Genomic DNA, 21,145 nt, shown 5'->3' with positions numbered 1-21,145 from the left:
CATGACTGTGGAAGTTACAGAATTGCAGTGCTTCAAAATTATCTCTTTTTTTTTTTTTAAATTTCAAGAAGCTTCTAATTCCTTGTCATTTCAATTTTGGTCAAGGCCCTTGAAAAGCAGTCATTAAATTAAATGAAGGTTGTATCAGTTTTCATTTTGATCCCTGACTCCTCTGTTGAATGAACAGATGGGAAACTTCTGGAAGTAAAAAGCCTGTTGAGAAGTGTTTCCATCCTTTTGCTAAGGTACATCTATCTGGAAGTACTTGAAGCTGAAAAGTATTTAGGCAAATATGGAGTTCATTTTCCAGCATGTTTTGCTTTGCATCTTCATTTCCAACTTTTCCTTTGCGATCTGTTTAAAGAAGAAAACAAATACCTTGCTGTGAGGACAGTATGCGTGATCTAATCAATGTCTTCTACTATGTATGATGGCCTATGAGTCTGCAGTTATTTCTTTCCAGTTTATGTAGATGTAGTGTGGGAGATGTCTTCCTGTGTTTTGCCACAGGATGAACTGCAGTTCATTACCTAAAACATGTGATAGCAAATCTCGTTCCTCTTCAGTTTTCTTGCATTTAGGATTTTTCAGTCTTTAGAACAAGTTACTTTCTGTCCACAGATATCTTACGTGCACAGTATCTGTCTTCCTGAAATTAGTTTTCTAGAGTATTCTAAGTTATTTCTAGCTTAATGTGCTCTTAAAGGTGTTCACTTACTTTAAGTCAATGCTACAGCTGAAAAACAGAAAACACAGCACTTGCAAGCAAAATGGCCTGTTCTATTTCTGGGCTGTATTTGCAAACTGATATTAACCAGTTTGAACTGATGGAGTCTCCCACTCACTCATATTAAAATGACCCAACTTGGCTTAGTTGTTGACATGTTAGTGCAATTTTTCAGAGCCTATCTGTAGCTGGAAATGTAGCATGTTGAACTTGTTTTCTAATGGGACTCCAGTACCAAGTGCTGTCATTACAGGTCTGTTCCAAGCACACCAGACTTTCTTTTACTGTGGTCTCATGTAATGTAAATCTGATGGAGCTCAACCAAACTAAATGCCATACATATGTTTTTTGTAACATTTCTTCGGCATACTTTAACTGATAACATAGTCTCTCGTTTTTTAAGTCCTGTCTAAGAGCTATCTTCAGATAATTGATGTTAGATAGACAATAGGCATCTTCTAACAGCTATCTTTGGACATCTATTTTGCAAGCTTTACTTTCCTTAGTAACTGACAATTTCAAGGCTTTATTTTACCATTGTATACAAGCAGTAGGAAGAAATGCTTAGGTTTGGCATTAAGGCACTTGATCCATGCAGAATACTAATTTTAGTTACCTGGTTCATGAAGTAGAGTGTCCCCTTTGCCACATAATGCTTTAGTTCTGCAGTTTGCAATGGCTGTTGCCATCTTATGTATGACTTGAACTTAGTCAGGGTATTGTAGGGTAGACCTTGAGGAAATGTTTTTTTTTCCTACAGTTCAATACTTTGTCATTGCATGAATACACAGGTGCATGCTCTCCCTCTGTATATCAGCAGTAGTATATCAGCATAAATATATATGTGCTGGTAATGCAGAATGATGGTGGAATAGCAATGAAGCACTGTACTCAGAATTATTTGTATAGTCAATATTTAGTTATGGGAAAGTAGCAGGTCATGCATTAGTAGCTCTAACTTGTTATTTAACCTGTGGTCCCTGCAGACTGCAAATTTAGCTCTGCCATATCAGATATAAATGTCTTTGAGCATCAGGAATTCCTGCTAGGTAAAAGATGCTGAGCTGTAGTATTCCAAGGAGATGGCTTTACTGGATATCATTTTTGATAGAAGAATACAAAGGCTTTTCTACCATGCTACCATGAAATGACTGAATACTACTTATTAATTTTTCAGGACAGCTGACGTTTGCAGAAATCATGGTTGATGGTAGTGAAGACCTTGGTTAGATTGACACACATCTTGCATAGGTATCTCTCTTTTCTTTTTTTTTTTCCCCTCTCATTTCTTTTTAGTTTCAAAAAAACATATTAACTGCACCCAAACCTGACCAAAAGACAAAGTAGTTTTCTAGAAAAATTCTTTTGGACAATGTAGTTGGTAATTCTGACCATTTTAGAAATGGTTTTTCTAGCAGTTATGTGAATTAAGGCTTTGCTATATCTGTTACAGCTTCAGCAGTCATCTTTCTGTTGTCTAGGGCTTTTTCATTCATGAATTAATACAAAACTTATTTTGTGGTTTTTTTTATGTGAATTCGGTCAACAGTATAGAATTTGCCTAAAGCACTTCAAGTCTTATGGTATTTCTTCAGAAATTATAAGAGATTAAGAATGTGTTGAATTTTGACTGGATGTAACTCAGTACCTTGGTAAAAAAAGCCAGTTGCAGTATTCTGGCCTATGGGTCTGGAAGAACTCAAGGTGTTTTTTCTATCATAAACAGAAGTTAACTGTATGTATTTGGCATATAGCTAGCTCATTCTTAACAACCTGTAAGACAGGGAATATTGGATTTTCCACAGACAGTCTGGTCTGTTGCTTCCATAATCTTTACCCCAGGACAACCTAATGTCTAATGTTTATCTTGTTGACTAAAAAGCTACCTGAATGCTCCCTATTCTATCACTGCATCTTCAAAAAGTTGGGAAAGCACCTGTCTGTAGATATTCTACAACTTTTCTGTCCCATGCAGGGAGAAGTGAAGATATGTCAACACTTAAATGAAAGTGAATACCACTTAATCAGTTCAGATTTAAAACTAATTCCTTCAAGCTGTAGGTACACTATTAATGTGCTCTTTTCAACTTTCTATTGAAAAGATGCTGTACAGACTAAGCTCTGCAATTAAAGCAGTATTTTCAGTGTCTTAGATAAATTCAAACTTAATTACGATATCATAATTTACTAAATATGTAAGTTTTAGTGATCATTCTGTTGCAAAAATTGAAAACAGACTTTGAGGGAGGAAAAAAACCCCAGCCTATCTACTTTTGATACTAGTCAGCATGGTGAGAAGACTTTTCCTGTAAAGTCAAGCCAGATTTTAAAGTTTTTCTGCTGCCACAAGATGCAGATATTTGCAGATTGAAATCCTTTAGCAGTGACTTTAAGAATGTGACTAGGTGGGTATTCATCAGTTCACAGATTACTGTGTATTGATGTAATAACGCTATCAGAAACACACAATATTTTGGTTAGTTTATGAATTAATCACCTGAGGAAGTTTTACTTTATAACTGTAGTTAAATTCCCTTTTAGGTTTAGAAAACTAAGTTTAGTTAACTGTGTATTTTGAATTATTACACATGAATGTAAAACATTAATTCATATAAAGATGTCATGAAATATTGTTCATTTAATTTTATATTCTTATATTAATTTTATATTTTCATATTGTCTGAAAAAGTGTGCCAGATAACATTTCTCTTTCCCCTTCTCTCCTCCACACTGGGGAGTCAAGAAAAATCCCACAGAACCTTACAAATCAATATGTTTCAGTGGCTTGCTAATTACCAAGATTAAGTATTTCCATAAGACAAACCATTAGTAAAGCATGACTAAATGGACTGAAGCCAAGCTTTTCTCTTGGTAAATCCATAATCTTTAATCAAGGTGAAAAATCATCAGTTACAGAATCAATCCACTGTACTTGAGGTCTGATGTTCTTTAGTAATTTCTGCCTGGAATGTGTTCTTATTGTGTTGTAGTTTCTCAGGGTATTTTCATTGAAAATGGTCTTTTTTAAGTCCGTTTTAAGTCTGCCTTCATGTACAATGTGAAATGTTAGAAAGCTGTATATTCATGAGCAAGTTGAAGGGGAAAAACTGAAGGCATGTGGAGGTAGCTGGGTGTATTTGCCAAAATACAAACATTGTCACAAACAGGGGATGCTTTGCAGAGCACAGTTTAGGTTCCTTGCTTTTAGTAGTTCTCTTTTGCTGTTAAAAATATTCTAGGCATAAGGATTTCATTTAATCTTGTGTAATTGGTTGACCATTCAGATTTAATAACTACCTATCATTTAAAGTACTTTTTATGTTCTTTTTCTGATGAACTTCTTTTCAACATTTTCTGTCTAGATGTGACTTTAACAGTAAAACTTGATAACAAATAGCTTTTCATATGTTTTAGTTGGTTTTTAACTGTATTTTGATCTACATTGCATAATTTACTTCATATTGGATAAGTTGAACTGCTTTGGAAGTATTTTTATGTAAAAAAAAAAATCAAAATAACAAAAGTCAAAATTATGGTCATCAGCTGGGGGTGAGACTGAGAATTGCCAGCGAGGTTGCTGTAGCAGTGAGGTGACACAGGAAGGAAGTGACTGTGTGTGGTCAAGTGGGACCATCCTTACCTTTTTTTTTTTTTTTTTTTTTTTTTTGTGCTTACTGAATCATGGAGAGCTTCAAAGATAACCATTGACTTTTACATTTACAAATAATTCGAGCAGAAACTTGAGGCAAGTCAGTGTGATGTCAGATAAGTCATTATGTGAACAAGAAAAATTCAACTTACTGCTTGTTGACTTTGCTTTTGATAAGGACTCCTGAGCACACAACAATTTGTGTAAGAAACTGAGTCTGGGCAGCAGATTCAGTATGTACATAACTTAAAATGTAGAGGATCAAGGCTTTATTTTGCATGTGACTTGACAAGTGTGGTTGAAGATCATGTGTTCAGTGTTGTGGCAGGTAGCTATTGCAGTTGGAATTAGCACTATGTAAATACAAATATAATAAACCTTTTCTTTCCCCCCTTCTTTTTCATAGGTAATGTACAAACGAATCCTGCAGCAAGCAGGTTTTATACAGTTTGCACAGCTTCAGTTCCTTGAAGCAAAAGAACTCTTCAGGTAATTGTGTGACAAGAAATTTATTAATTTACCTTCTTTAAATAAGGAATTAGTGTTCTTGGTTTTAAAAACTTGAAGGGCTTTTGATGCAGCTGGGAGTTCACTGTGAGAAAATGTTTTTGTTGGGGGTAAGAACAGAGTAACATTGAAACAACTTTATAGCTGAAGAGTTAATGCAACTGTTTTTTTTTCTTTTGTATGCTAGCATACAGTAGCTTTAGATATTTGAGTGTTGTATATGTGGAGATTTTTTTACTTTATATCCATGAGGGTCAAGGCTTTATTATTGAGCCTGTGCTGTGATTTAGAGCATGAATATTGCTTTGGGGTTTTTTTTGAAATACTTTTAACAAAAAGGTATAATTTAAATATTAGTTACAATTTAAATACTATTGATACAAGTGCTCTAACTTTTTTGAGGATGCTGATACTGAATTTGTTTTAACACTTGTTCTGCTAGACCTTTTCCAGAAAGCAGATTGATTATTTGTTCTTGAAGTCTGTATTAATTTTCCCAGTTTAGCCATTTCAGCAGTCACATGTTTATAGATTGACTTCGGTATTCCACTTGCATTAAGAAAATTCCGCTAGCTATCTTTATTCTACCTGATAATTTCATTTCTGCTAGCCATGCCTCATTCTGTGATGGGGCACTGTCTGTTGTTAGTGTAATCCGTGCTGACTACGTAAAATAACTCTTCTTGTTATCTGCTGAAATTCAGTTTAAACCTATGTAGAGTCTATGGAATAGGATTAAGCTTAGACAGTTTTCCGTATATTGTAAACATGTACAGTGTAGGAAAAAAGTTGTCCTTGGGTTTATGGAAATGCATTGAAGAAAAGATTTTGGGGAATTCTGCTACCGATGAGGGACTTTGCCATTTTACCTCCTGCTCACCAGTGTAATGGGAGACACTGGGCTTGAATGGGCAGTGTACTCTGAGTGAAGATGAGGGACTGACAGGAAAGGCCTGAGTAGGGTTTATTTGCAATTTCTTCCAGCCACAAGCACTTTCTGTATCACCCTGTAATTTTTGTTATTAGTGAGCAACTTGCAGTCTTCCTCCACTCTTATAATCTTCCACATGCACTGTGTATCTGAACTCTGTGTTGTGTATCTGAAGTAGGACAATCTGTACATAGTTGGGAATCTTTGAAAAGCAGTGAGAAGAGGAAAATATATCCTACAGGGAGCTCCACCACCTTGTGGAAGGAGTTCAAGATCAGTTATGCAGCCTCCATCCAGCTATCAGTCCATCTGACAAATAAGCTTTAGTGAATAGGATTGTGGGAGCTCCTCTACAGAAACAAACATGCTTCATGAGAACATGCTGTCCAGCCATGAATTTTGTAGCTGAGTCAGCATTCCAGGGTGTTCCCTTCCTCTAAAAGCTGCAGCTCCAAAGCAGAACAACAGTTCATGATTTGCTGATGTCTGCTCGAGGAGGAAAGCAAGGATAAGTTTATCTGTGCTTTTCTTCTGTCCAGCCATACATAAACTATTCAGAGTATTTTGGGGACTCTAAAAAAGCTTGTTATGGAGTCTAGGTTCCTTGATTTTTAGCCCTGGTGAACACACCCAATTAAAGTAGTGTCTGAGTGTGTCCTGATACACTCTCAATCAATCTTGTTCATTTTAGACTTACTGATGCTCAGAGGAAAAATGGGAAAGATAATGGCAGTCTGTGCAAATACTTCCTCCCATTCCGATGTGTTACACGGCAGGTGTTGTGTTAATAAGAAAGAACTTCAGTCTTAATGCCAAAGGGAAACTTGATACCTATCTGAGAAAAGTTGGGTTTAAGCAGTGAAACAAAGTGACAGCAGTACATTCAGGAACTTGGTGGGATTTGAACCTACTTCTGGACAAATATGAAGTGAGATTATCTCACTACTCAGAAAACATCTATCACTTACAGGTTAGCTGGGGAAACTACTATATTGGACTATTCTTGCATCGATTATCTCTCTTGGATAACCTCGTCAAGAACCAGTTATATCTTATGCTTAAATTCTTAATTCTTCAATACTGAAACTTTTAAGAGGAATACTTTGCAAGATTCCTTGTGGTTATGCTGATACTTCTGAATACTGAAGGAGGTTGACAAAAAGGAAGTAAGTGATAGTTTTATTGAAACTGAAGTAGCCAACAAAGGGAGGAGAATTTTCTTCAGCTGGATCTGTTAACCTTAAACTGAGTGAGCTGTCGCAGTAGGGCTTCTTTGGTCTGACAAATTCTGTTATAAACAATAACAGAATTGTGTTTGTGTTATGTAGCTGTGATTTATATTTATGCTATTTCATGTTACTATCATTAGAGGGTCACATGCATTTAGACCAATCAACTCTGGTTAGCAGGCCATTTGCTGAATTCTAGATGTCTTACTGAGGTATTGGCAGCTGTCACAGTGAAATGATTTCTCTTCAGTGTTTTTTTCACTGATTAGATGTTGCTTACATTCTGACACACCAGATACTTCCCTAAACTTTGTTGCTCTTTTTAACAAATCAAAATGTTAACTCTTTTCATGATATTTCTCACCTCATAAAATCTATAGAGAGACCTTAGGAATAAGTGTCTCCTACTCTGAAAAGGTTAAAAAATTGCTGGTACTTATGCCTTGAGAAATAAGAAGTAGGGACAGTGTAAGATTTGCATCTTAAATGATTTGAGAATTTAAGCTTCTGTTACAGCCAGTGGGATCTGGGCAAAATAGTTAATAGTGTAGGCTTCTTTGACATCTCTGATATCTGTAAATGTGAGGGTCTGAATTTAGACCAAAGTTTCCTGAAAACTTGTAGATTCTACCTGTTGAATTATTTGTATATATGAACCCCAGAAAGAGCTAATGCAGAATAGATTGAAGGGAAGTTGTCTCTTAACATTGATGACTCAACTTGTCTCGAGTTTGTTTTCTAATGTGAGATAAGTTGCTACCTGTATTTTGCTAAACCTGAGATGTTAGAAGCTGAAGACTCGGATGTGTGTTTTGAAAGAGGTGACGTCCTTTGTACCTGCTCTTAAATGGTTTTGTCCAGATGTGGTGGAAAGAGCCACAAGACATCCACAGATCCCAGAAGCCATAAGCCTTGGGATGAATGTTAGCCATTCATGTATTTCTTGGTCATTGTTTGGTATTTGCTATTTTTCCTTAAGAAGCTTGTGGAAGCCCCCTTCTAAGGAGGCTGCTTGATTTCTGATTGCCACTGCTGTGGGGAGAGCAAAACTGTATAACATGAGCTTGAGTCAAACCTGCTGAGAGAACCACTGGTGATTAACAGCTCAGGCTTTGGGCTATCCCAAGCTGGAAGCTGATTCTCCTGGAAAGCTATTTCTCCTTTTGGAAACAGATCATCATTGAGGCCAGAGTCTGTGAAGTCAGAGGTGAAGTAGCTGACTACTTTCTCATCTAGGAAAAGTTGGATGGTAAGATGAAAGGACTCAGAAGCTACTGTAGAAGTTGGAAAATGTTTTAAAGCTTATTATAAGGGGCATATTTAAATATAGCATTTTTTAACTTCATCCATCTGCATGGTCATAGTCTCCATCTCAAGCTTAGGCCACCTCCAAATACTTGACAGCATAGCTTGCAAGAGAACGAATGTTTATACATGAATTTCTCCGAATTTATTGACTCCTTGTTTCTGCACGAATTTTGAGTAGCCTTTGGATTTTATTCAAGTTATGGGTTAACTTCTGTTCTAAAATGAATCAGGGAAGAACCTTGGAGCAAAATAAAAAATCTTTCTTCAAATAGAGTTAGTTTTCTAGTGTAAAACATCTCATGTAATAGAAGGTTCTCAGGACCTTCAGAGTAGTTGGATTAGTCAAAACTGCAGTTAGATTACTGTAATAAGTTCATACTGAAAGTTCAAATGTTCTTTGAGCCATCAGGTCACACCACTGACAGAACTTGCTACATCTTCGTTATTCTGCCTCTAAAAAAAAAAAGTCTTTGTCTCCTTGTGAGTTCCGTCATAATGTAGATCTCAGAATTTCTAAGCCAAATATTAAGTCTGAAAAGAGGAACTAAAAAGACATTTCAACTGCAGAAATCTGCAAAGTAGGCATGAACACTTTACCCTTGGAAAGAAGTGGACCGTTCTGGTGAGGAGGTGGTTTTTAGGCAGTAGGAGCTCTGTGTATGAATCGGAAAGACCTGCTGGTCAAGCCTCTTCTCATGGGAAGGCTTCTCATATTCAGATTTTTCTGTATTGTGGTCCTCTGTTGTTCATGTTGCTGTTCCTGTGCTTTGCAGTCACGAGGTTCTGGAGCAGGATACTTGCTGCTTTTAAATTTGCTGTTGCTGCTGTCTCCCAGAATTTCGTTCTTCTGGTATAGATTTTTGTAGCCAAAGGATAGTATTAAAAAGAAGTTCTAAACAGGTATAGTCATGGTGATGCTTCCCACTAGTTCATATTTCCTAAATGGTTTTGGAACTGTGTCAATGGCAACAAGTGAACAATGCAGAGCACGCCCCACTCTTCAGTTACCTTACAACAGTATGGAAGGGATGAGCCTGCTTGTGAGGATCTTTCACACTTTACGGCCTGCAGAAATCTGCTGCTTTGGCTACTTCTGGGTTATAATTTGTTTCTTTTTGGAATTCATTCCAATCAAGGTTGTGAAGAGAAAGTCTTTGAGTTTGCTGATCACTATATAGATAAGAACTATTTTTGAAGAGTTTTATTTGCAAAGGTGTAGTAACAAAACAGGATTTCTTTCAGAGAACTGTCAAGATCATTTTGATCTTTTTTCAGCAACAGTATCTCCTTTATTTCATGAATGTTCATTTTTAAAGGTGAATTCTGAATAAAAGCTTTTGACAGTGAACTAAAATATACATCCTGATGTCTTGCTGTTCTCCCAAAGCAAGGCCTGGGAAGAGAGGTCATTCTGGCTGTGAAAATTAGGGAGTTGTTTGCCATATGTAAAAAAAAAATTAAAAACAAACCCAGAAAAACCCCAACAACCTGTTGTGTCTGGTTATTAAAATTATTAAAAATGCCTCTACTTGAATTAAGGTGCAAAGAAGACTAGATGCCAAAGTCAGTAGTATAGGTTTTATTTAATGGTAAATGTGAGACAGAGAGAGAGAGAAAGAAATAGGAAAAAGGAGTTGAAGGGGGGAGAAGAAAGAGAGTGACACAGAGAGATTAAAATAGAAAATGTATCACCACTTTGTGTAACCTGGCAATGTCCTGTCGATCCAGTTCTTCTGGTCTTCTTGGTGGTGAGTGTCTCCCAAAAACAGAGTCCAATGGATTAGTATACATTCAGGAGATGCCAGGCGCCTCTTGTTGACAGGATGGGAGGGGGGGGGAAACTTTCCAGTCTCTTGTAATGGACTCTGGACTCTGGGGGGCGCTTTGGGGGTCTTTGGTGGTTTATGACCCCTTCTCAGCTGCCTCTCATGTGAATGTCCCATGTGTACCTGGTCTTCCTGGGAGTGGGGGGGGGTTACTGCTTTGGTTTAGTGAGGAGAGATTTCACCATCACACACCCAAAACCCCTCTCCCCTGCCACCCACTGAGCTCAGCTAGGTTGGATTCTTAACACAGAGACATTCTTTCCTGAGCCTAGTTTACCTCTCCTCAGACCTGAGATGATTAGACAATAGTCCTATCTCAAGTTCCCAGTCACAGTCCAAATTCCAGTCAGGAGGCATTGGGGGGTGGGAGAAAAGTGCTTTGGTGGCTGCAGACAGGCTGTTGCTTTCTTGCAGTTTGACAAAAGTCTTTATATGATTTTGACAATGTTTAAGACATAAATAACATTCAGTCCATTGCACAACCACAACCCAAAAAAACCCCCGTTCATTTCATTCTTCTATCACAACATGCAGTATTCAAAAGGTTGAGGAATTTCAATTTAGGCCTAAAGAAAAATGTTTTGCATAGCATATTTATATTACAACTTGCTGCTGGATAAAAGTATATGCGCCCTTCAGCTGTAGGATGTCAAAAGTAAAAGGCTAGCCAGTCTCCAAATTCTTGGAGCTTCCAATGTCTAGAGAAGGAAAAAGAATGATAAGTAAAACAAATAAAGAAATAGCAAAAAAAAGTTCCAGATTTGTTCTACATATATTTTCTCCAGCATAGAAGACAATAGCTTTCAGAAACTGACAACTTGTTAGTGTCCTGACTCTAAGCATATGTGAGCACACATCTTTTTTTTGTGCCTATGTATACTTTTTCTTTCTTTTTGCTTCATCTAGTTTGACACTGTAATTGCAGAAGCGGCCAGCTTGATGTCCGGGAGCTGATCTCTCTCTACCCCTTCCTGTTGCCTACTTCCTCTTCATTTATCCGGTCTCATCCCCCTCTGCACGAGTATGCCGACCTAAACCAGCTGACCCAAGGGGACCAGGAGAAGATGACAAAGTGCAAACGATTCCTCATGAGTTACTTGAATGAAGTCCGCAGCACCGAGGTTGCGAATGGCTACAAGGAGGATATCGACACTGCTTTACTCAAGCTATATGCAGAGGCAAATCATGAAAGCCTGCTGGACCTGCTAGTCTCAGAGAACTTTTGTCTTTTGACAGATAGCGCTGCCTGGCTGGAAAAACACAAGAAGTGAGTGGCTTTTTTGACTATTGTGCCTTCGAGACCAGAGGGAAAATTCTTAGATGCTACTGGCTTCTAGAACAATGTGTTCAAGTACTTGCAGTTTCTGTGCTTATAGATCCAAAAGACAACTCAGTCTGAATTGACGTTGTTAGCATTTAAAAATATTGATGAAAAGCTATTGATTGACAGTCTGAGGTAAAGGAAATGCATGGTAAATAGCGAGTTCTCCATGTAAAATTTTCTGTATCCAATAAAAAAATAAAGAATTGATACAAGTTTGGGAGAAAAAAGTGAATTGTTTGCCCATGTGATAATGGGAGAGTTGAATGGCTGCAGTAGTTGTACACAAAATGAAGAGATGCCTTAAAGCATGCACTGCATTAGATAGGAGCTATTAACCAGTTATCTGTCTTTAAAATTGTTGCTTTTTCAGGGAAGGGGCTCTTACTTTTGAATTGCATACTTTGTGTTCCCACTGATTCACCAAAAGGAGGTTCCTTAAGATTTGGGTGCAAATGACTTCAATTCTCTGTCAGCAGGCAGAGAATTGACAGTCATTAAGTAGGAAGCATTATGTAGTAAATGTGTAAAATACAAACTCCAGTCCTAGGTAGTATGTCTGTTTTGGTTTTAATTTCTTTAAACTTTAAATTGTGTGGTGCAGTACCACTGTAGTACTGTGGTAAGGCAGAGTCTTTAATTGTGGTTATATTTAGAGTGACTTCATTTATTTCAGGTGTTTTGTTAAAACCTCTTGGCAAATGTGGTTTGTATGGCCTCTACTTTTGTAGATGTGAATGAATATTAGAACATTGTCCCATGAGAACAGCCATCGCAGAACTTAGTTGTATTTTTCTTACAGTACACAAAAGCCACTCTGTAATGGCACTGTACAGAGCTCTTCTTTGCCTGACTTGACTTCATGCTGCAGTAAAGAAAAAAAAAACATTTCTGATAGTAAAACAAGGGTTTAAGTAAAAACATAGTGAAATTTGATTTAATGAAAGCTGATTAACTATTGAAGGAATATCTATTTGGAGTTATGTGTTAAGTCTTTCCATAAAATTGAAAGAATGGCATGAGAAACATCTGTAATTTGGCACATACTTTACCTAAGTTGGATCTAGTAACTGGAAACTGAGAGACAGGAGCGATGGAGACACACTTTTAAGGCAGAACTTCTCTCCTTCAATTCAGAAAAACAGCCTACAGAGACTTGTTCAAGTGTAGACATGGCCATGAACATGTCATTATTTGTTATTAATTAATTAATATTGTTATAATAATAAGCAATTATTTGTTATACTCTGTGCTAATCCATCCATAATTAAATCAATGGAAAAGTTCTAGCAATTTTAATATTATTTTCTCATTCTTTACAGGTATTTTGCACTTGGTCTCCTGTATCATTACAATGGTCAGGATGCTGCAGCGCTTCAGGTTAGAATAAAACTTTTACCGTCATCTGTAAACCATTCCAAAATAGTGATTTAGCTCTGAGATAAGTCTGAGGTGTTGATTTATCTGTTTGAAAAGTTGTAATGTGTATCTATATATATGTATATATATGAGAAACTTGAAACTTATGCTAAGACTTCCTTGAATAAATTAATATGCTAGATGTTAAAAGTCTGAAGAGCTTACTCAAGTTGACAGCTATTTAGATGCATGTATGCTATTTTTAAAGCAAAACTCTGCACACCAGAACAAACATTTTTATTCCTAAAAGATAGACAGAAGTGCTAAAATAAACAAATGATCACTTTAAAAGATATTTATGGGACTTCAGGAGTATACCCTGTGCTGACTGATCTGTGTACACACAGCAAAACAGTATTATAATCTTTATGGCAGACATGGACAGCAACTGAGAGTCTGTTTCCTTATCTGATGTGTGGCTTTTGAGCACATTAATCATAGTAACCCTATCAGATGCATTCAGGTCAGTTGTGTAAATACTAATTGTCTGAGCAGAAAACCAGTAAGGACAACAAAGGCAATATGTACCTTTGTCACGTGCAAAATATTGTTCTTGATGTTTCAAGAAACAAGGTTTATTGCTAAGCTGGTCTGCTAGATATGGCACCTTTTTAATTCCGATTATAATGTATATGGAAACAATATCATATGGTACTTGAAGTTCTTCAGTCACAATGAAAGAAGAGCAAAAAGTCGGGTTTTCTTCTAAGGTGCTTGTATAATTTACTTTTAATCTTGCACACATGCAGAACACATGAAAAGTATACCGTGCATTGCAGAGAAGGACTTCTGATAGAAGCTTTCTTTGTGATTAGTGTACCTCCTTCAGTCACACTCAGAATGAGAACACACATGATATGGGGTCTGAACTGGGTGAATGTGGCAGGTGCAAGAGCAGACTGTGATGGCCAAAGTTGAGTGACCACTGAAGTTCCTTGCAATTGGTGTTCCTGGTAACTCTTTCTAATTCCACAAATCTTGTAGTAACTTGCATAAATTTTGAGGTGGAAGAGTTACATGTTTTAAGCACTTTAATATGTGTATGTTTTTGTTGCAGTTATGGGTGAAAATAGTTGATGGAGACATTGAAGATTCTACACGTTCAGATCTCTATGAATATATAGTAGACTTCCTGACATTCTGCTCAGACCAAGACCTTGTGTGGAAGTACTCTACATGGATTTTACAAAAGAATGAAGAGGTTTGTGATTGATACACTTTTCACAGAACACCAATGTTTCTCTGCAGTGGTTGTTTGGGTTTTCCTTAGTGTTGGTCCTTCCTGCTAGTTAATCGGCCTTTATGCAGAATATTTAATGCCAGTTAAATAGTGATCAGCAGAAGAAAACTCCCATGTTCTAAGTTCTTCTAAGTCCCTCTCTTGACAAGTGCTAGTGATAACTGCCTCTTTTAATTCTGAAAACAAAGTTTAGGGCATTCTGTACAATGAAAAATACAGCATGTCTTCTGTTTTCTTCATATTGAGCAAGATAATTTTCAAATCTTAAAATAAGTAAATCAATTTACAGATTAATTCTTGCTGCTGCGTCTTTTTAAAATATATTCCACGAATGGGTGGTATCTGTGTACACCAGGACATGGAATAAATAGCCTTCTTTTAAGACAAAACTTCATTGATAGCAGAATCAACTTAATCCACCAAAATTTAAAAAAAAAAAAAATTGCAACATCATTTTGGTGTGGTGTTAAGTGAGATGTTTTGATCCTGTATTAAAGAGTCTGTGCTGATGGAACTTGTCACTTCCTGATCTGTATTAATTTAAAGCTTAGTTATTTTGTGCCATGGCAGATTGCTAAACTTTTCTTTTGGTCATTACAGAAATCTCTTGCTCTACGTCATCACATGTGAAAAGGATTAAAACATTCTGGTTTTAAATTAAACTTTCTTGCTACAAAGGCTGAAATCTCTTGTTCTGCAGTTGTGCAAATCTGTTCAATACTCTTTGTGGCTGGTGGAAGTTAAGCCCAAGCCAAGGTTTTTAGGCTGGACGATGTATAGATTACAGATTGAGGCAGTGGAGATAGGAGTGAGTGAGATCACAATAAACACAGAGTAGTGTAATCCTGTGGTATTGAGCACAGTTTTTTGTTGTTTATCTTCCTGAATAATGCACTAACTAATCCAACACTGCTATTACCTTTTCATTTTAAATACTTATGTAATAAAATAGTTGCCACTGATTTCCTAAATGCAATTAACTCTTTCTAGGTCGGCGTACAGATTTTCACTAAAAGGCCTTTGGAAGAACAGGAGAAAAACATTAATCCAGATGATATCATCACTTGCCTTAACAAATATCCTAAAGCACGTGTCAAATATCTAGAGCATCTTGTACTGGAAAGAAAGATAGAGGTGAGTCCTGTGAGAATGGTAAAAGGTAGCCATAGGATTCAGAATGCAAGTTATGATCAGCAAGCCTGATAAAAGGCAAAGGCTAGAAGAAATAGGCATAATATGAAGTCTTTCAGATGTACTCAGAGTAGGGTAGGAATGGTTCTAAGATTAAAGTAAACAATGAGGAGTGGATAACTACATTATTTTGAACTTTTCAACTCTTCTGATGACAAGACAGTTACCTCCCCTCAGAGTCCGGGGGGTTTTTTTTGCATCTGATTATTGCACACTTTTCTGTTTCATTGAGGCTCAAACCTCCTGGTAAGATCATAAAAAAATGATTGAGCAACTGCTAATCCTAGTGCACTGTGGCAGCAGTATATTAAAATTGCTAATTCAATGTTTTGCTAGTAGGAGTGTTTGATTCTGTCTGTCTGGAGAGATTTGAGCAATTAATTATCAAGTTAAACCATACACCCCTCACTGTAGAATTCCAAACCACTCTAAATGCTGAATGTCCAAAAGATGCATTCACAAGTCCTACGTGACAATGTATTCTACCTTTGGGTTTTTTAGCACAATACAAAAGCAGCCAAACGTTGTTGTATTTGGATATGAGACATTTTAAGCACAGGAGAAATTACTTTAACCTGCAAATAAAGCAAGGAAATGAACAGTGAAAGAACTTGGCAGAAATGATGACCAGTTCACTAATATACAATCTTCAAATACATGTGTTGAATCAATAGTTTCCCTTTATCGCTATTGCAAATATGTCAAGGTGTGTTACACCATGAGTGATGAAGGTATTGGTCTCTGATATCATGGATATTTTCAAACAAACTTTTTGAGTTATACACGATGCCTTGTAGACTATTTGTAACAAAAATAATTTGCAATGAAATCTACCTGCTAGTAAAGACTGGCTTATAGATCAGTTTGGTCTTTAGAAATTACTAGGTTTTTGTAAATTATACAGATGGAATTATTGAGAATATTTCAAACAGTCAAATCATCAACTTGTTTTGATGAATATTAGGTAGTGGATAACAGAAAAAGTACTGTGCCTACAGAGTGCTTGTCTACCTCTGGTAGCTCTGTCTGTCAGATTTTATTGCAGAAATAGAAAAGGTCAAAGAACATACCCAAATATGAGGAATCCCATGCTTAGAGGTATAGTGTATGTTGTGAAGCTGGTCTGAATTAAGTTGTCTATCTGCATGGACAAAAGACTTTGTGATTAATTCAAATGAAGTAAGTTAAAATACATTTTTATATAATTAAATAAATATTCATCACTATTACTGGGGGGGAGAGGAAGCTGTCTTTGCAAACTGAGCTAACATTGTTCTTTTCATCTGTAGAAAGAGAAGTACCATACTCATCTAGCTGTCTTGTACTTGGAGGCAATAACTCAGCTAAAATCTGAGACCACAGATAATTGTACAGAAACAACTGAACTGCTGTTTAAATTACGAAGTTTGCTTCAGAAATCTGATCTTTATAGAATTCGCTTTATTTTGGGTAAGTTGCATGTTGTCTGTTAGAAATGCTGTGTGTTATTTCCAGCAGGAAACAAAAGTCCTTGCAAGGATATAAAACTGAGAGATCTGAGGTTTCTAGGTGTGTGTGCTTGGTAGGCTATATTTCTAACAGACACAAGTTAATTTAGAAATCATATCAACATATAGTGTTGTCCGTGATCTCCTATAGCTGATGAGGTACAATCATGTGCTTGGCACTGCACCAAAGACCGAATACCGTAACTGACTAGAGAAAATATCTTCATACAATTGTTGTAACAGTGGTTTTCTTAATGATGAGCATGTAACTTGTGACAACCTTTTGCAAATGAAAGTTTATTTATTTACAAGTTCATTTTTAAGCAGTCTGTTTTTCAGTGAATGGAAGTGAAACCTGGAGGAATTTGATTATCAAGGACTTGTTTGTTGTCCGTAACCTTGAAACTCTCACCCGAAAAACTGGGGTTCATGTTAAACAAAAGCATGAGCGTCTTTTTGAGTGAAAAGTGCAGCATACATCTTACTGTTGGTGTAAGGCAAGCAACAGTTGAGCTAAATCTTTTCCTTGGTCAGTGCTTATAAATGGTTAATTTTTAATGTTTCATCCACTGGTTTCCAAAACACACTGCAATTAAGAAGTCATGTGTTTAAAGCCTCTCTGGTATGGAGGATGATGGCTGAAGGATGAAAGGAAGGATGGAATATTGAATGAAGGGAAGTGACTTATTGCACTGAACGATGTTAAATGATTTTTTTGAAATTCAGTGGAAAAAATCCAGTGGATGTGGAAATAAAAATAGCTGAGTAGCAACTAAAATAATTTACCAATGTTTAATGTTCCCTTGCCTTTCCAGACAGCAAAATGTTGTATGACAGATAATGTACAAGTATAACACAGTCATTGAAACTCTTGCTCTTTTTCATCTTTTAGTTTTTAAATAAATTTTTAAGGGCAAGAGTTACAAAATAGATTTTTTTTTTCAAGTAAGAAATCCTGTATTTCAACTCTTAATGTTACTTGGAAGTGACATCAATGCAAGGTAGTGTGTTCTTCCTTGATAACCAGAATATTATGTTGAGAAAAACATTGTATTTCCATACATTTTGTATAGGCCTATGCCAAATCTTTATCACCTTTACAATAAGTAGAGGATTTTCTACTTTATCTTGAAATGCCAGATGAAGTTGTCACTCCACCTGCCTATTGCTGACACTTAAACTTTAAACTGTCAGACTGGATTAAGTGTTTGTAGTGTCCTTTTCTTAAAGGAAAGTGCTATTTGATCTTTAGTGGGTTTTATGGACTTTATTTTGTAACTTCTTGTAGTATTGGGAGAAGCAGAGCTTAATATTGCAGCTTCATTTTACAGTTTATTATACATGGTAGCAGTGTGTGCAGAAATATGCGAGACTGACCTGCTAGAATTAAAAAGATGTCAGGGACAGTGGCTTATCACCTGTTATTTAGTAATTTTTTTGTCCCAGATTTTGTGGTGTTCTTTTCTTGGAGATGTGTTTCCATACATCTAGGCACTCCTGTGCTTACAAGCATCTAGTTAACAGGGTGGTGTTGGGTCCTGGGTTGGACTCGATGATCTCAGAGGTTTTTCCACCCTGGTTGATTCTGTGATCTGTCCTCTCTATAGTTGCCAGCACCCCTGCAAAAATAGCAGGAGTTGAGTTCTGGGGGCTTGTTTGCGTTGACTCTGGGAGAGAGAGCAGTTGTCTATTCCACTGAGCAAATATTACTTTATTTCTCACTTAACAGACAAAATCCAGGGCACAGACCTTCATATGGAAAGTGCGATTTTATATGGGAAACTAGAAGAACATGAGAAGGCTTTGCATATCCTTGTCCACGAGTTAAAGGACTTCCATGCTGCTGAAGAATACTGTATATGGAACTCTGAGAACAGAGACATGCAGTACAGACGGAGGCTTTTCCATATGCTGCTGTCAGTGTATTTAACTCCAGGCACTTCGGACTGTGCACTGGTCATGGCTGCTGTGGATCTCTTGAATAACCACGCTGCTGAATTTGATGCGGGTCTAGTTTTGCAGGTGGTGCCTGACAGCTGGTCAGTGCAGCTCCTCTCCCCATTCCTGACCGGAGCAGTGAGACAAAGCATCCACACAAAAAGAATGACTCAGGTTGCACTTGGCTTAGCACAAGCTGAAAACTTAATTTACAAGCATGAGAAGGTAGGTTGCTGGGTTTTTTTAAATAGACGAACTTTGAAGCATTACAGTTGAGTCCTTTGATATATAATAATCAGAAGAAGTTTGAAGAATTAGGACAAAAGTTGTCTTCGTGTCCTTGGCACTTTTATTTGCTGCATTTATTAGAGTTTTTTGCTATGACTACTGGATTCAGAACTAATTTTATGCTCTCCCTGTAAAACAAAAGGGAAGATGTAGGCCTTGAAATAGGAACAACCTTGTTGAGCTTCTGGGCTGAATGAAAGTGAATCTACAGATTAGCAAAGTTATTGCAGAAACTTTAACAAGTGTGAGTTATCATTTCTTTTGCTAGGAGGGAGACCTGTCAAAATTTGTAAAAAAAATTTATCCAGAACTCAATATTAGTTGAAGCTTGTTAGTAGATTTCATTAATGGTAAATTCAGTTGTGAAGCTTTCTTCTTTTCCTAGCTAGGGCAGTGTTGCTTAAAGCTCCCAGCAGATTCTTAAAATTGTTTTTGTTTTATCCATTTGAAATTATATGCTTCATCATTTCCCTTCCTTTCTTGCTGGATTCATATTTGGAATTGTTTTCTCTCTCTTTAGGTTAAACAAAGAGGAACCCCCATTCTTCTTTCAGACAAAAAAGTCTGTCAGGTGTGCCAAAATCCCTTCTGTGAGCCTGTATTTGTAAGATACCCAAATGGGAGTGTGGTCCACACGCACTGTGCTGCCAACAGACATCTGAATTCAAATGTGACTCATCACTCTTCCAGCTCCAGCAATCAGACTTGAACTGTGTTCCAGTCCCACAGGTTCCCATGACTTACACCCTATTGAAAGTGGGCTGGAGAGAAAGGATGAAGTGCAGCTACTTTAAGTATAAATCAAGATGGACAGCTAGTTTTTTGGGTTAAAAGGAAAACTTCCAGTAAATATGAAATATTGCCACTTACCTTTCTGATTTCTAATGAATGTAGATAGAAAAAAAATTCACTACCAGACATGGAGAGGTGCAAATATGGGCTCTTCTGTATATAGGAATAAACACTTAAAGAAAATGAGCCTTTTCTTCACAGTCAGGATGAATGTTATGGAGTCAAGGCAAACAGTTATTTTAAGAACTGTCACTTTGCACTGAATGTGGTGTTCATAAGTTGGTAGAGGTGGAGATGGCATCTATTGAGTTGGAATTCTCGAAACATGACAGGACAAGATTGGCATGGTGCAGCTTACCATCAAGACAGAAACGTGTGTCAATTATGTTTGCTGCAGCATGTCTTCTTTTGAGCTGGATTCTCTTCCCCAGGATCACATTATGAAGTTCATTTTTTTTGCTCTACACAATGTTGGGTCTTGATGCACTTTTTAGTACCTCCCTCCCATCCACCTATATGGAATTTAAATTTAAGCACTGGTCTGTTGGGTTTCAGCTCCTGCAGTTACTGTAATAAACTGAGTGGAAGCTGACAGCCTCAGTCACACAGGTGTGCTTGGAAGAAGAAGAAAAAAAACCAACCAAGATTGTCTGGTTAGACTGTAGTCACTTTTATATGGGGGAAGAGACCTTAACTTTAATATTGATTTATTTATTAATATGCAAATATACTGTACATACAGTTGAATAAATTGATCTTATGATTCTAGAGTTTCTTTGGAGGATTAAGATGTAGTTGATACATAAGTGTACAGATTATGTGCGAAGTGTTTGCTATAACAAAATTTAGGCAGGTTGGAACTTCACAAGAATGGGTTTTAGTCCTTGTTGATGACTTCGTGCAATCAAAATCACAGAAAGAAGGTATAATTGGCAAGAAATCTACAAAAGCGCACTACAGGGGTACTGGATTTGTTATATTCTACTAAACATTCTGTAAACTAAGTTTTTTCAAATAACAACACAAACTCCTTATTTAACTGCCCTGATCTGTATTCACATTGCTATTTAACCATTTTAAAGCAGGAATTTAAAAGAGGCTGCTTTCCCCAAGAGAAGTCAGAAAAATGACAATTTTAAATAAAAGTTAAGTATTTCAAAGTTAAAGCATTTCTTTTCATTCTGTAAAGCTCTAATAAATGCCAAGCTTACTGACCAGCATGCAGCTGCTTCCCTGTTTCAGCATTCCAAATCAGTGGAGACTTACAGCAAAATGGAGTATGTGCATGGTAC

General features: G+C 36.8%; 1 protein-coding gene across 1 annotated transcript in view; it reads left to right on the top strand.

Moving 5' to 3' along the window:
• Positions 1-20,605, top strand: part of TGFBRAP1 (transforming growth factor beta receptor associated protein 1) — a 32,103-nt gene extending 11,498 nt beyond the window's left edge. Inside the window, 8 exon segments of the mRNA XM_017817415.1 lie at positions 4,783-4,865; positions 11,103-11,444; positions 12,821-12,878; positions 13,975-14,118; positions 15,148-15,291; positions 16,638-16,797; positions 18,565-18,998; positions 19,582-20,605. Of these exon segments, the coding sequence (XP_017672904.1) occupies positions 4,783-4,865; positions 11,103-11,444; positions 12,821-12,878; positions 13,975-14,118; positions 15,148-15,291; positions 16,638-16,797; positions 18,565-18,998; positions 19,582-19,770 (1,554 nt within the window). The 3' untranslated portion in view covers positions 19,771-20,605.
• Positions 20,606-21,145: the final 540 nt, after the last annotated feature.

Source organism: Lepidothrix coronata, unplaced genomic scaffold (assembly GCF_001604755.1).
Source record: "Lepidothrix coronata isolate B3197 unplaced genomic scaffold, Lepidothrix_coronata-1.0 Scaffold60, whole genome shotgun sequence".
Lineage (NCBI taxonomy): Eukaryota > Metazoa > Chordata > Aves > Passeriformes > Pipridae > Lepidothrix > Lepidothrix coronata.
This window is presented reverse-complemented; position numbering and strand designations above follow the sequence as displayed.